Source organism: Lichenostomus cassidix, chromosome 3 (genome assembly GCF_008360975.1).
Source record: "Lichenostomus cassidix isolate B80296 chromosome 3, HeHo_3.0, whole genome shotgun sequence".
Lineage (NCBI taxonomy): Eukaryota > Metazoa > Chordata > Aves > Passeriformes > Meliphagidae > Lichenostomus > Lichenostomus cassidix.
The window spans coordinates 7,878,313-7,891,655 of record NC_139483.1 but is presented as its reverse complement, the minus strand read 5'-3'; the positions used below and the strand labels follow the sequence as shown (position 1 = coordinate 7,891,655).

General features: G+C 42.6%; 1 protein-coding gene across 3 annotated transcripts in view; it reads right to left on the bottom strand.

Annotated features, from left to right (window-relative positions):
- The window catches only part of PPP3R1 (protein phosphatase 3 regulatory subunit B, alpha), a 38,527-nt gene extending 32,758 nt beyond the window's left edge, over positions 1–5,769 (bottom strand). Inside the window, exon 1 of one of the 3 annotated variants that reach the window (XM_085054285.1) lies at positions 5,502–5,769. In XM_085054285.1, coding sequence (XP_084910411.1) covers positions 5,502–5,754 — 253 coding nt within the window. In that variant the 5' untranslated portion in view covers positions 5,755–5,769. The remainder of the gene's footprint in view (positions 1–5,501) is intronic. The other 2 variants (XM_085054284.1, XM_085054283.1) reach the window with 2 other exon arrangements.
- Between the last annotated feature and the right edge of the window lie 7,574 nt (positions 5,770–13,343).

The window sequence follows — 13,343 nt, the reverse complement described above, 5'->3', positions numbered from 1 at the left end:
ATTACTATTTACAGTATTTCATGCAGTGACCAAAACAATCTGGCTACATCCTACACCAAGCAGAATATATTGCTTCTAGTCCTGGTCTCTCCCAGAATACCTGAGGTGGTATACCAGAAGATTTATCAATTCCAAATTAAAAGATGTTGGTGCATGTCCAAGTCTTCCCCACTTCATTGAGCACATTAAGGCAATCTGTGTAGCTGATCTATCTGACACTGCTCGTGTCAAGATAACTTTAGGCCACTGACATCTAAGAAAGAGAGGAGCTTTTATGGGATATTAAACACCCATGCCCAGGTCTAATCTCTAAAAGCAGTCACTTGGAGTGGCTGAAACACTGTCAGATAGATGCTGGAAGCAGGCAGCGTGTGACCACTGAACACCATCACATGCCCTGAGCCCAGTGGACAATGCACAGCACATTTTCTAGTGGCTGCATTTAACTCCAAGTCCCAAAATCTCTAAATTTATAACAGTTAATTTAATTTGGACATATTTATTTTCAAAGCTACAAACAGACTATCTCTTTCCAATATCACATACTTATGCTACTTCTAAACAATAACAAGGACCTTGAGTAAGTTATTACCCTGCCATGACCTCAACCTGTTTCATTTGCAGAACAAGGACAATATTTACCAGCTTCACAAGAGCACAGCAAGGTAAATCCTTACTGTCTTTAAGAAAGAAAGAACATATTTAAGTAATTTAGATAATCACATCAGCCAATAAAATTCTAACTGTTTCAGGAGTTCCAACTTTTCTATATTATAATTAACACGGGCCTGCAAGTCAAACAAGATGCTTATTTTCTAATGGCATCCTGCTCAGAGGTTCCAACTGCATAACCTTTAAACACAAGCACTTTTTATGCCAATCCATGCCTTTGATCATTCCTTCCCCACTGCTTCAATTTTTACTCCCCCACCCTTGCAGTGCTCACTCCTCCAGCAGCAGAGGAGTTGGATCATGACAAGGACACCACACAGTAGCACCTTCTCTGCTTCTGCTGATTCTGGCAAAGAAATAGCATGTAGGAAGCATGGGAACAGCCAGCCTCCTTTAACCTCATGGTCTTTCTGGAGGGAACATAAAGGAATAAACAAGCTCAGGAAAACAGAAAAACATATAGTCCAGAAAAAACAAGGATGGAAAGCTAGGAAACTGGCTGCCAATGAACAAAGAACAGTACAGTGTAATTTTTCTCCCAATTACAACTTAGCAAATGATATTACATGGAGAAAGGAGAACAGGCTTGGTGGGGAAGCGGAGGTGCAAGGAAATCAAGAGCAAATTGCTTTCAAGAAGTATATATTAGCACAAATTACAAAAAATGTTTTTTCTACGCAAACAATTTTTGGTCATCATTTCATACAGTTAAACCAAAGTGTTTAGAATCACGGAATCAATTCTGTTGAAAAAGACTTCTGAGATCGAATCCAACCTACAGAATTTCGTGCTCAACTACCATTCAGATTTAAAACATTTTAGGAGAGGATACAATTTTCTTTAGTGAAACACAGTTAAACCAGGCAGTAAAAAAGGGGAGGGAGAGCAAAATAATTCTTCAAACTAGAAGGAAAATCAAAGCCACGTTGAAAAATTTTATGCAAGTGTAATCTATGAATTACAGTAGAAGCATACCTACAATTTTTTTTAAAAAGCTATTTCTTCTGTACCACTGCCAGGTAAGCACCAATTCAGCACCCAGATTCAGGGACTGGAGCACCTCTCTTAGAAGGAAAGGCCGAGGGAGGCAGGACCTCATCAATTTGTATCAGTTTCTCAAGGGAGGGTTCCAAGAGGATGGAGCAGGCTCTGCTTGGTGGTGCCGAGCAATAGCACAAGAAACAGGCAGAAACTGATGCACAGCAAGTTCCACCTGAACATGAGGAAGAACTTCTTTACTGTGTGGTGACCACACATTGAGCAGATCACCCAGAGAGGGTGAACAGCCTCCCTCACTGGAGATATTCCAGAACCATGACCATGCTTGAGCAGGGAGATTGAACCAGGTGACTCACTGTGGTCCTTTCCAACCTGACCCATTCTGTGAGGCAGAAGCAGACAAAAATATGGTTTGGCATAAGAATGGTTTGTGCATTTCTGCCTCATCTTGTTTCCTCAGAAATACCAGAATTATTGAATCCTCTTTTTCTGGCACTAGTCGACAGAAGTGAGTCCCATCTATTTTAAAATATTAATAAAACCCACAATTTAGGTGTTATTAGTCTCAGTCCCTTAAAATTTCCCTGTCACTGCTAAGGCAGATGCCTTAGGTGATGAATATCCTGAAGATCCTCAGGTATGCCCACCACAAACCCTTTTCCCTTCTGCTACCCAATTTTCATTCCTCCTTATCGCCAAAGTAATAGTTTAACCATATAAAAACAGAATTTGACTTCTACCACAGGAATGGTGGAAAAATATAATTACTTTTTTAGAAGTCTCTTTCCTTCTCTCCATCAAGAGGCTCTATCTTCCTTTTTAGACCACAGAGTTAAGGAAACTTGCATATTGAAGCTGGCCTCTAAACCACACCTCTGAGAGTTATTTCCAAAATCAAATCTTTTGTTAAACTAACTGGCTTAAATAAGCCTACCAAATACTTCTCAAGATCTACACATGAACTTCCCAGTTTGAATCCCAGACCAGTTATTCCAGGTGTGGCAGAAGCCCATCAGTAGGCTGTAACCCAGACCCTGTGAGTGCCTCTCAGTTCCTGCAACCTGTTACAAAACCAAACTGATTATCCAGATATTTGTCATGATAACAGTGAAATCATGATTTGGTAATGGACTAACTAGCTTTTTGTTCAGCTAAGAACCAAAGTATTTAATACCCTCCCTGCTAAATAGTAAACAATTATTTAGGATGCTTTTCTGGGGTTCTTTTTCATTTTATGGCAAAAACCCTGTTTTGGAGGTTCTTTACCCTAGTAATTTAGAACCAGTGTTAGATCAGTTCTAGCTGGAGAAAATGCACCAGAGACACTACTGTTCAAGTGAAATGATTTGAAACAACTGAGTAAGAGGCAAAGATGTTAAGATGGATGCACAATGTAACATTTTGGGTAATTCCTCTAGAATTCTGGGGCTTCTGTACTACATCTATGAAGTTCATGAACTGGATATGAACCAGGACACAGATCATCCCAAGAAGACAGCACTTAACTATCTAAAACCAAGATCATTTAATACCTTCCATCAGTGCTGTTTACCTTTTCCTAGAAAACACTACTCATAGGAAAAACTTGCTAAGTCAACTTTGACAAAAATAGCTATCAACATTACTTCTAGCATTATGTAATGGACTCACCACCGTATGCTCTGACAGGTTATTTTAGAACTGGCTACACCTAAACATCCAGAAGGACATTCTTTCTTTGACTCAACACATGTTTTTATCTTAAGCTACCTACTACAAACACAACAATACATTAACCCCTTTTTCACCATAATTGCCAACTCTCTCATCCTGTAAGAACATAAATGTTGTTCTGAATTCTGTGAAAAAAGACTTGCTCTATCACCATAAGAGTTGAAACGAGATCTAGTCCTTCATTAAAATTGAACTCTTTCAACGCAAACATCCACTGATTAATGACAATAAAAAGAATAGCAACTTACATGAAATGCTGGGTTGGTGGGTTTTTTTCTTTTTGTTTTGTTAACATATAGTTTTATATTAGTTTTCAGGCTAAAAGGCACCTAAGATCAGGTGTTACCTGAACCAGAGTAGTGATACAACTACAGTGGTGTTACACTTATTTGAGAAAACAAGCACTTTTACTGGTAGAGATAACATCCAGCACACCTTTTTTCCTCAGTATATGCCCTTCCACATTGCAATGCATTATACACAAATACTATTCAGGAAGCAATGAAGTAATGATCAACACACTTATACCATCAAAAGATTATACGAAAGCTTTAATTAAAATAGAATGGAGGAAAAAATAATCTAAGGTAATAATATATGAAAGTTAAGTTCACTAAAGGTCACTGACATGCACCCAGACATCATGGTTCAATAACATTTTCTTTCCTTTTATGCATGTTAATTAGTCTATCTCATCAGACAGACATTTGGGAACAAAATTTTCACAGAAGACCCAACTACTGGCAGGATGAGCACAACTGTGTCGTGTGGAAGATGATCACTGTTCATAATGATCTGTACATTCGAAGTAATTAGCAGTATAGCAACCATGGCATAAGTGATAACCTTTTTCTTTTTAAGTCTCAACTTCATCAATACCTTGTTCTCAAAATATGAGCCTTTTTTCCTCACAGTCTAGATGTGCTCCCAACCAAAACCAAAGCTTTATACATTCCAAAACACTTCTCCAAACGCACAACTATTCAAGTGTTACACACAAAACCAGCCTGAGCATGGCACATTAGTTTCTGCCACAACTTTATTTTTTAAAGGAAGACTGCATTGCCCTGCTTAAAAACAAAAGGAAACCGATTTTTGACTCCCGGGCCCTGTGAGGTTTAATGTGCAATGTGATAACCAGCTGGCCTTGCTCTGAAAGGGTTAAAAACACAAAAAAATTTAAACTACTTGTATTTCTCCAGCGTAAAACCAAATATTGCCAGGTCTTCCTGCAGCCAGGGTACTGGATAATTTAGGCAAAAATAAATGTTTATTAAAAAAAAAAAAAAAAAAAAGGGCGTTGATTTCTTGGCAGCGGTGAAAAGCAGGAGACACCCCTAGTGTCGACGTAAAATACTACAGGACTCCATACTGTATCTCCGGCATACGGAATTTTACGGCAGGAAAAGGGAAATTTAAACCCGTCATGGCTGAAAAAACACAGCAGCCCTCGGACACACACACACAAACCCGGACCCAGCGCAGCTCCAAACCCCACCGCGTGTGCAGTGTCAGTTTTCCGCCCCAGCCCGGTCCCAGCGCGCATTATCCAGCCCATCGGGCTACGTGCATTACAGCTTTCCGGTCCGCACACGAGCGGCACAGCGCTGCGCTGGTGCACCGGGGGCGGGGAGCGCCCCGCCGAGCTGCCAGCAGCCCCCGCACGGCAGCGCTGCCCGAGCCGCGCTCCCCGCCGCCTCGGGGGAACGGGCGAATGCCCGGAGCGCGGCGAGGGGAGGGGAGGGCCGGGCGGGGGTGAGCTGAGGGGGTGCCGGCGAAGGGAAGGGAAGGGCCGAGCCCGACGGGAGCTGCCGGGGCGGCGGAGGGAGGAGGCGGAGAGCCGGCGGGGCTCGGTGGGCGGCGGAGCGGAGCGGGGGATGCGCCCGCCTGCCCGCCCTCAGGGAGAGCCGTGAGGGAAGCCCGAAGAGGCGCTCGCCCGCGGGAGGACGTGGACGGCCCGGGGGCGGGAGAAGCCGGGTCAGGGGCAGGGCAGCGGCGAGGCGGAGCGGCGGTGGGGCCGCGGGGGTGGGGGGCCCGGCCCGGTCTGGAATATTCCGGCGGGGCGGGAGCGGGGAGGTGGGAAGAGCTAGGGAGGGGAAGCGAGGGAGGGTCCTCACCATGGCGGCGGGTGGGCGTCAGGCGTCTCCCCCGCAGATGAATCCGCCGAGCCCGGCCTGGCTGTGCGCTGTCCGGCGTCGCCGCCGCCGTTGCCCGTCGCGGTGCGCTGCCGCTGTCGCTCCCGTCACTGCGGCAGAGGCTGGCTGACCCGCGCACCGAGCGGCACAGCGGCACAGCGACACAGCGAGCGAGGGAGGAGGAGGGGGCGCGAGCGGCGCTGGCGCGGGGCGGCGGGGGCGGGGCCTCGCACATCCGGGCACTCCGCCGCGCCGGGGGCGGGGCCGGGCCGTGACGTCATCGGCGGGGTGGTGAGGAGCGCAAAATGGCGGCGGGATTGCGGGGATGTGAGGATCGAGGAGCTCTTCATGGTTGGCTCCGAGCGGGCAGCCCGGCAGTGCTGCTGTAACGCCGAACTCACTGTAACCCCTAAACCCCGTTCTCGTCCTAAACCACTGAATCACATCACCTAGCGCCAGATCCATACGCCCTTTAAACACTTCCAGCCATGGTGACACCACCACCTCCCTTCGGCAGCCCATTTCAATGTCTGACCACCCGAACTGTGAAAAAATGTTTCTCTAATGTCTAATCGGAATCTCCCGTCTCAGCTTGAGGCCATTTTCTCAGGCTGTCTCACTGCAGGCAGGGTAGAAGAGGCCAAACCTCAGGTAATTGTAGAGAGCCATGAGGCCTCCTGAGCCTCCTCTAGGCTCCCTCAGCTGCTCCTCATAAACGTGAGGGGAAAAGGCGATTTTTGAGGTTGCTGTGCTGCCAGCAGGTCCCTTAATAGGCCTTTTGCGGTCAATGATACCACCAAACACAACTGGTTTTTTTGCTGCTAAACCAGAGCTGATTCAGGGTGATGACATACAATTTTTTCACCTTTGTATGATGTGGCAGATGAGCGCACGATTATTTTCAATGCTGGGCCTGGCCAGTGTGACTGTAGCCACAGCAAATGGCTTGAAAAGTCTTGAGAAGGACCACAAGGATGGGGATTTCCTGACCTGTGCAGCAGATCTAAGTACAAATGAAGGAGCAGAGAACAAATCGCTCTGAATGGCAGAGGTAAAATACCTTAGTAAACCCAAGGTTTATTGCTGCTGCAGCTACTGGTGCTAACAACTTATCTTTGCTCCTTCAGGTCCCTGCCCAGGGAAAGGTTTCCTGAGGGAAACTGCCAGAGCTGCTGGTTGTCCTTGTTCTCCCAAACACCCTCTGCTTTGGCTGTTCTCCCAAACACCCTCTACTTTGGCTATTCTCCCTCAGCTATAATATGTATTTATATTTTTATTATATTTATATATGTGTATTTTTATAATCTGTGCTGCTGGAGCCCTTGCTACTCAAGCTTCCTCGTGTGACTTCTGCTTTCTGCAAAAAGGGGAAAAATCCATGCAGGGAGAAAGCTCAGTGCAAGGAGGACTTTGGAAGCATGGCTTTGAGATGTGTATCCTCTCCCTATGTTCTGGCTGTTATTTTCCTAAGGCTTTTAGTATTGTATTGCAAGAGGCTAATCAGGCTTGAAGCTTCTTGGTAAAGAATCACAGAGTATTTAGTGTTGGAAGGGACCTATGGAGATCGTCTAGTCCAACCCCCATATTTAACAGATTTTTAGAGTATAGTGTTTCAGTACCATTAATAGTTAATTATACAAAACTAAAGGAATTGTGCAGTAATAAGGAAATCCTTAAAAGTGTATGCATGTATCTTTGTGGTTTCAGTCCACAGTGCTTTGCACCCTTCATAGTCTACAAAATAAAATTGACTGATAGAGCTGAATGCAAACTCAGATGAAAGATGTAGTCTCAGTAACCCCCTTTGAGGCAAGATTTAGGGCAATGCAACTGCTTGCATAAGTGAGGCTGACCCTCAGGGAGTGATCTCTATATATTGTGAAATTTTAAGTAGGCCAGATGACGCCTTTAAAAACCTCTGTAAAGGGTAAAATAAAACAGTTAATAAAGAGGGCATGATTTCACATTGCTGTTTTTACCTTTGTGTCCTCTCTCTGCTGAATGGGTTTATTTTGGAGCACCATGGCACAGTGCATAACACCATAACAAATTAAGTGGTGATGTGAAAATAATAATGACATATTATTTTCTGCAGCGTTAATACTGCTGAAGAGAAGACTCAGTACCTGCTGAAGTTGTTTTTCAGGCGTTTGCTATTTGGCTCACAACAGCTAGACACTTTGCCAGAGAAATGCAAATTAATTCTGCCACATTCAAGGTGAATGCTGAGCTGATTCGTGGGGGAAGGGAAGACTGGATTAATGCTTTAAAACCAGGTTAATTTTTTAGGACCACAGCTGAGAGCATGAGCTTTCCAGTCTGAAATGGTAGTTTCTTTGCCTTTCACCTCCTTCTGGCAAAGGAACTGCCTCATCACTGTTGCCCTATTTGTAGCCGTCTGAGCTGATCTAAGATTAGCAAAGGTTACCTTAAGAGTTCATGGAGAAACCTGGAATCTTCAAATCAAATGCACAAATGCTAAGAGGAATGGGAACCTCCCATAGGGAAATCTGCTCAGGGACCTAAATAATAGTAGGATCTAAATAATAGTAGGACCTAAATAATAATAATAGGGCCTAAATGGTGACTGTGGAGTTCAAGAGCAGATCGAAAGTTGCTCTCATCTAAAAGACTGAAGCAAAGCAGAACAATAAACATGTAGTTCTTAGGAATTGTTCCTGACTGATGAATGTTCTGTTCCCAAACTGAATTGCAGCAAGGGTGAAGCTTGAGTAGGAAGAACCACAAGTGGGTTAGGGAGATTGCATGGAAAAGTCTGGCAAAAGTAGCTAAATGAAGGTGGTGGTGATGAGTGAAACTGAATGGTGGTAATTTGCACCAGAAGAAAACAAAGCAAGCACTAAAACATAAGTATAAGCTTTGAGTTAATAACAAATCAGCAAAACAGGCTGGTAAGAACCTTGGTCTGGCCACAGTGGGAGGTTATACAGCAGAAAATTATCTGATCCAGGGAAGGAATTTTCTGCCTGTTTTAATTAACAGATACAGATGGCTAGGATGTCTCTTCTTTTGAGGGGAAAAAACCCTAATTGATAGGATGTCTAGGAATAAAATATTTCTAGATTTCAGTGAAAGCTAGTATTAAAGCTGACCTGTCTCCAGCAAAAAAATAACTTAAGATCTCCAATAGAAAAAGGAATTCTGATGTGAAACAGTCTTGCTGCTTACTTCTTTGTCATTGCAGCTAGCAGATGCAAATCTGGAGTAAAATCAGCTAAATTAAGTTGAAGGAGGCTAGAATTTCTATTGCATAGTGTAGTTAGATTAAAATAAACAGAAATGAGGAATATAGTACCTTAATTGTTACTTTTTGAGTCCAAGTAGAGAGAGCCAAGAACTTAGGAAAATACAATTTTAATCTTGTAATGTAGTTATGGCACTGCTAATAGTTTTGAACCTCTAAATGCAGTACAGAGAAAAACTACTGCAATTTTAATTTCCTTTTCTGTTGTTTGAATGTGTCCAAGTTGCTTTTCTTTTATATCTGACTTCTAAAAGAAATTAAAAAAGAAAAAAGGCATTTGTTAGGGTGTAGGTAAGAGTCTGTAGAAAACCATTACTTGCATTTAACAATTTCTATTATGTTATCTGTATTTCTGACTAATATTTTTGCAAATATTGGGTTTTTTTAGAGTAGGTTTCAGACAATGCTTTGTCACTTTCTGCTATTAGTATCTGCAGCATAATTGCCACCATTCAAACTAGGATCATAAGGTCATGAAATCATTTGGATTGGAATGGACCTTTGAAGGACACTTAATCCACCCCCCCCCGCCATAAGCAAGGACATCTTCAACTACACTAGGCTGTTCAGGGCCCAATCCAATCTGACCTTGAATAGTCCCACTGATGGGCCATCCTCCACCCCTCTGGGCCACCTACTCCAGGGTTTTACCACCCTCACTGTGGAGCACATCTGTATCTCCATGCCAATGGAAGCTGATTAAGATAAAAATAAATAAATTTGTAAACTCTGTACCTGTTTGGGATCTTTAGTGCTATTAACCATAATTATGTGGCTTGCATAGTGCTTGACCTAATGCCTGGAAAACAGTTTCCATGCTTTTGCTTGTGTCTGGGCTCTAGCTCATTTCATAGCATGTTTCTTTGAAAGTGCTATTTCTGATGCCTTAACTGTCTCCAAGTTTTGAGGGGTTTTTAATATAGCATGTGCCTTTGATGCCCTGAGCAGATCCTTCCTTCTCTTGCCTTGCACTGGTCTTCATGGAAACATTCCTGACTCACAAACCTCGCTGGATGCAATTTGTATGAAGCATTTCCCTCTCTGTTAACCCAGGGTAAAGGCTGCCACCTAATTGAATAATCTGTCTTGACCCTTAACAGGCTGTAAGCAGCTTTTCCCAGCAAGGCAGGTAAACTCTTGGGACAGTGCAATGAAGCTTGAAAATATGCTATTTTTAAACATGTATGTGTGTTCACATGTGCTCTAGTAGTGTTTTATAAAAATCAATAAACTCTTATTCTTCTGTAATTCTGTAAAAGGAAGAAAGGAATGCAACCTTTTATGAATTGGCTGTGAGAGAAAGTGTTTTCAGTACAGTGGGCCAGGGAGGCTGTATTTTATCAGCAAAAGAGGAAGCCTTTTCAGATAGAAATGGAAACTGTCCATTCTCAGCATGTTTGAATTGCCCTATTAGTGCAGGTCCTGAACTCAATATCTGTATAACCAATGCACCGTATTGATTCATCTTGTTTCATTTCTAATAACAGAATAATAAGCAAATCTAAAGATACAACACTGACTGGAACTGACAAATGGTTGGAAAGATAATGTGCCTCATTGTATCTCTCTTACTCCTACATCTGTCTTTTCAGTTGAAAGAAATCAAAGGGAGTCTGTCCTTATTTTCTTGCATATTTGTGAAAGCATGTATAAATTGCCAAGACTTGGGAGGAAAGGGAGATCATACTTTTCTGATCCAATAAGGCACAGCTGAAAAAATTGATCTAATAAAAGACCAGAAGAATGCTGTGGGCCACAGAAGCCTTGTGACTCTGCAGGTAATGAGTTTTAGTTACCCATTGGTTTATTTTGTGTCACTGTGGGATGCTGGATTTCAAATTGCTAGAACAAGTGCGGGTGTACAGTTGTTTCTTGCATATGTGCATTTACTGAAACAGTGTTTGTAAATGCTTTTGATCTGTGGATCTTGCTGCCCAAAGTGCTGTGAATTAAATGGCCCAGTTGTAGGATTATTTCTTTTCAGCTCTTGTTGGTCATTTACAGCTCCCAAGGACTTGAAGCCACAAATTGAAAATCATTACAAGAAACCTTTTGCTTTTTTCTCAACTGCATTATGAAGAGTGGCCTTCTGACTTCCTAGACTAACTGCCAGTTCTGGCTAGGATAAACTGGGGATAAAAGTGCTTTCTGTGTCTTTGTCCCCATGCCTATAATAATCACATTACTAGACAGCTCTCTGCAGAACAAAGGTATGGAAACAATTTGCAAGAAAGATTGAGACTTAAAGGTTACATTTTTCTTGAGACAGTGCCGTTAACATAATACTTCCATGTAGTGATCCTGTTTGCCTAGCAGTTCTTAAGAATTCCTGATGGCATCCAGCTGTAGCTGGGGTTGGTATAATTGGCTGCTTTTTTTCTGAAGGCATTTGTTCTGGGTAGCTGTTTTGGGCTCACTGCTCAAGGACCTTGTAACAGCTGTAGGCAAGTGCTGGAGTACAGTGTTTGATTTTTTTTCCCCCTCACTAATGTGCTCATTTCCCACCTTTGCAAAGGCTTATTTATTTTGCTTGACTGTGCTAGAGACATACATGTATCAGTCTGACTTGTGAAGTTCTTATCTTCCTGCAGTTACTGATTAAGGCTGTAGAGACTGGCCTGCACAGGAAGTTAATGAGCTATTAATGTATGTAACTCCAATCTTGTGGAAACAATCTCTTGAATTACTGTTTTATCACTGGTCATGTATTGGCTGACTGGCTTAGGTTTGGGCCAGTGCAAATTCTGAAGGTGATGACTCAGGCAGTAACTAGACCTATGATTTAATAGCAAAACAACATCTGAATTGAACAATGCCAAAAGGTCTTAACTTGTTCATTGTCTTTTTTGTAGTACAGAGAAAAGTAGGGAATTGCTTGATTGCTGATCCTCTATCAGTTCAAGCTGGGGACAAATTTTGAATGCCAGTTAGTAACCTGTGTCAAAACTAATCAGAATACACATCCTGTGGAGTACCTTTTAGCACATCAGTGTGTGCTGTGGGGAGTTAATTAGTCCAAGGTTCCGTGTCTATTAACCCCTTTTTGTTGTCATGGTGGAGAAAAATAATTGCATTGACAAATGCTATCTGTGGTGTGATATATTAAATTGCATTCAGCTTAGCTGTGCATTTTTCCACAGCTTTTACTGCCATGATCTCTGTGCTCATGTAATCTGTTTTCCTTTGCAGTGCAATCAGCAGTGTGAAAAATTAAGTAGCGTGTTAGAGCTTTCCAGGAAAACATGATGCAGCATGATCACATATATTAATGTAAATGTTCAGAGTCCCCTTAGCTGAGCCAGTGAGACCACACTGAGGGAGTCACTTGTGTGTGGAATTCTCTCCTTGTGGCTGCTGTTCCATGCAGAGACTCTTGGGAGTGCAGATTATGGATTGTGTGGTTTGGCATTGAGGGAGTGTAGCCCCATATGCCAACAAGGTCTGTTTGCCACAAGATGGGATTTTTTTCTTTCCCAGGGAATTCAGAAGGTGATATTCTTCTCTCAAGGTGCAAAGCACCTGGTCTATCAACTGTGGCTGTCTATAGGTGTTTGGATCAACATTGGATATGTCCTTTTTCTGGTCATGATAGCGTTCAGGTATTTTGCACGTGCAGCATGGGACTAGAAAATTACCTCAGCTCTTTAGTGGTGCACTTAAGTTTCAGTGGAAAGTGAAATTACACTCAAGCTGCTGGGTGGGGATTCTGTGTTTTGAATAAAACAGGTTCAGATCCTGATTCCCAAGTGTTTAGGCTTCCTAGGTTTTATGCTTGGTCTTTGCACTTTTAGCATAGTTACCTAAGGAATCATGGTTACCTAAGGAATCATAAATGGATTTAGCTTCCTGGCATCCTCTTCCTCCTTAGATAAAGAGCAGGTAACCAAGTGCAACATTTTTGCAGTGTGTATGTCTGTCACGGAAGCTGCTGGGAGCTTTTATTTTGCACAGAAGTTAAAGAATCTATTACAGGAATTATAAATTGGCTGGATTTGCTGTTAATCTGTATTAATCTGAAGATTTTGAGTGATTTAAATCTTTGGGCCTTCACGTTGCAGAAGACTGTCTAATTAAAAGGGGCTCTCCAGGGATGGCATGCAGCTTGTTACCCTGGTACAGCATTAAGTCATAGTGCTTCTGCCTCCTACTTATTTGGCAAAGTACCATCAAGTTTCTGGTATGGAATGGATTCCTAACTTCAGTAGATTTACTAATCAGCTTCTGATCCATCATGCTGTTTCTGAACTCTCCCACCAGAAAAAAAAAAATAGAAATTTTCCTTTTTTGAAAAGACCTGCAATGTTTCCAGAGAAGATTTCAAAAGTCAGAATAAAGACATTTCCTCTTCTTTTCCTACCAAATTCCCTCCAATACTTCTGTCTCCCTTCAGAAAAAATGTATGCATAATGACAGTGAAGTTCCTAGGTAAATACCATGAAATTTTGGGTGACTTAGTCATACACTGCTATTTTTCTTTTCTCTATCAGCAGGGAAGAATACCGCTCTCTGAAAATTGTGCATTTTGTTTTGCAGCCCACTTTGCACACTGAAAGCAATTT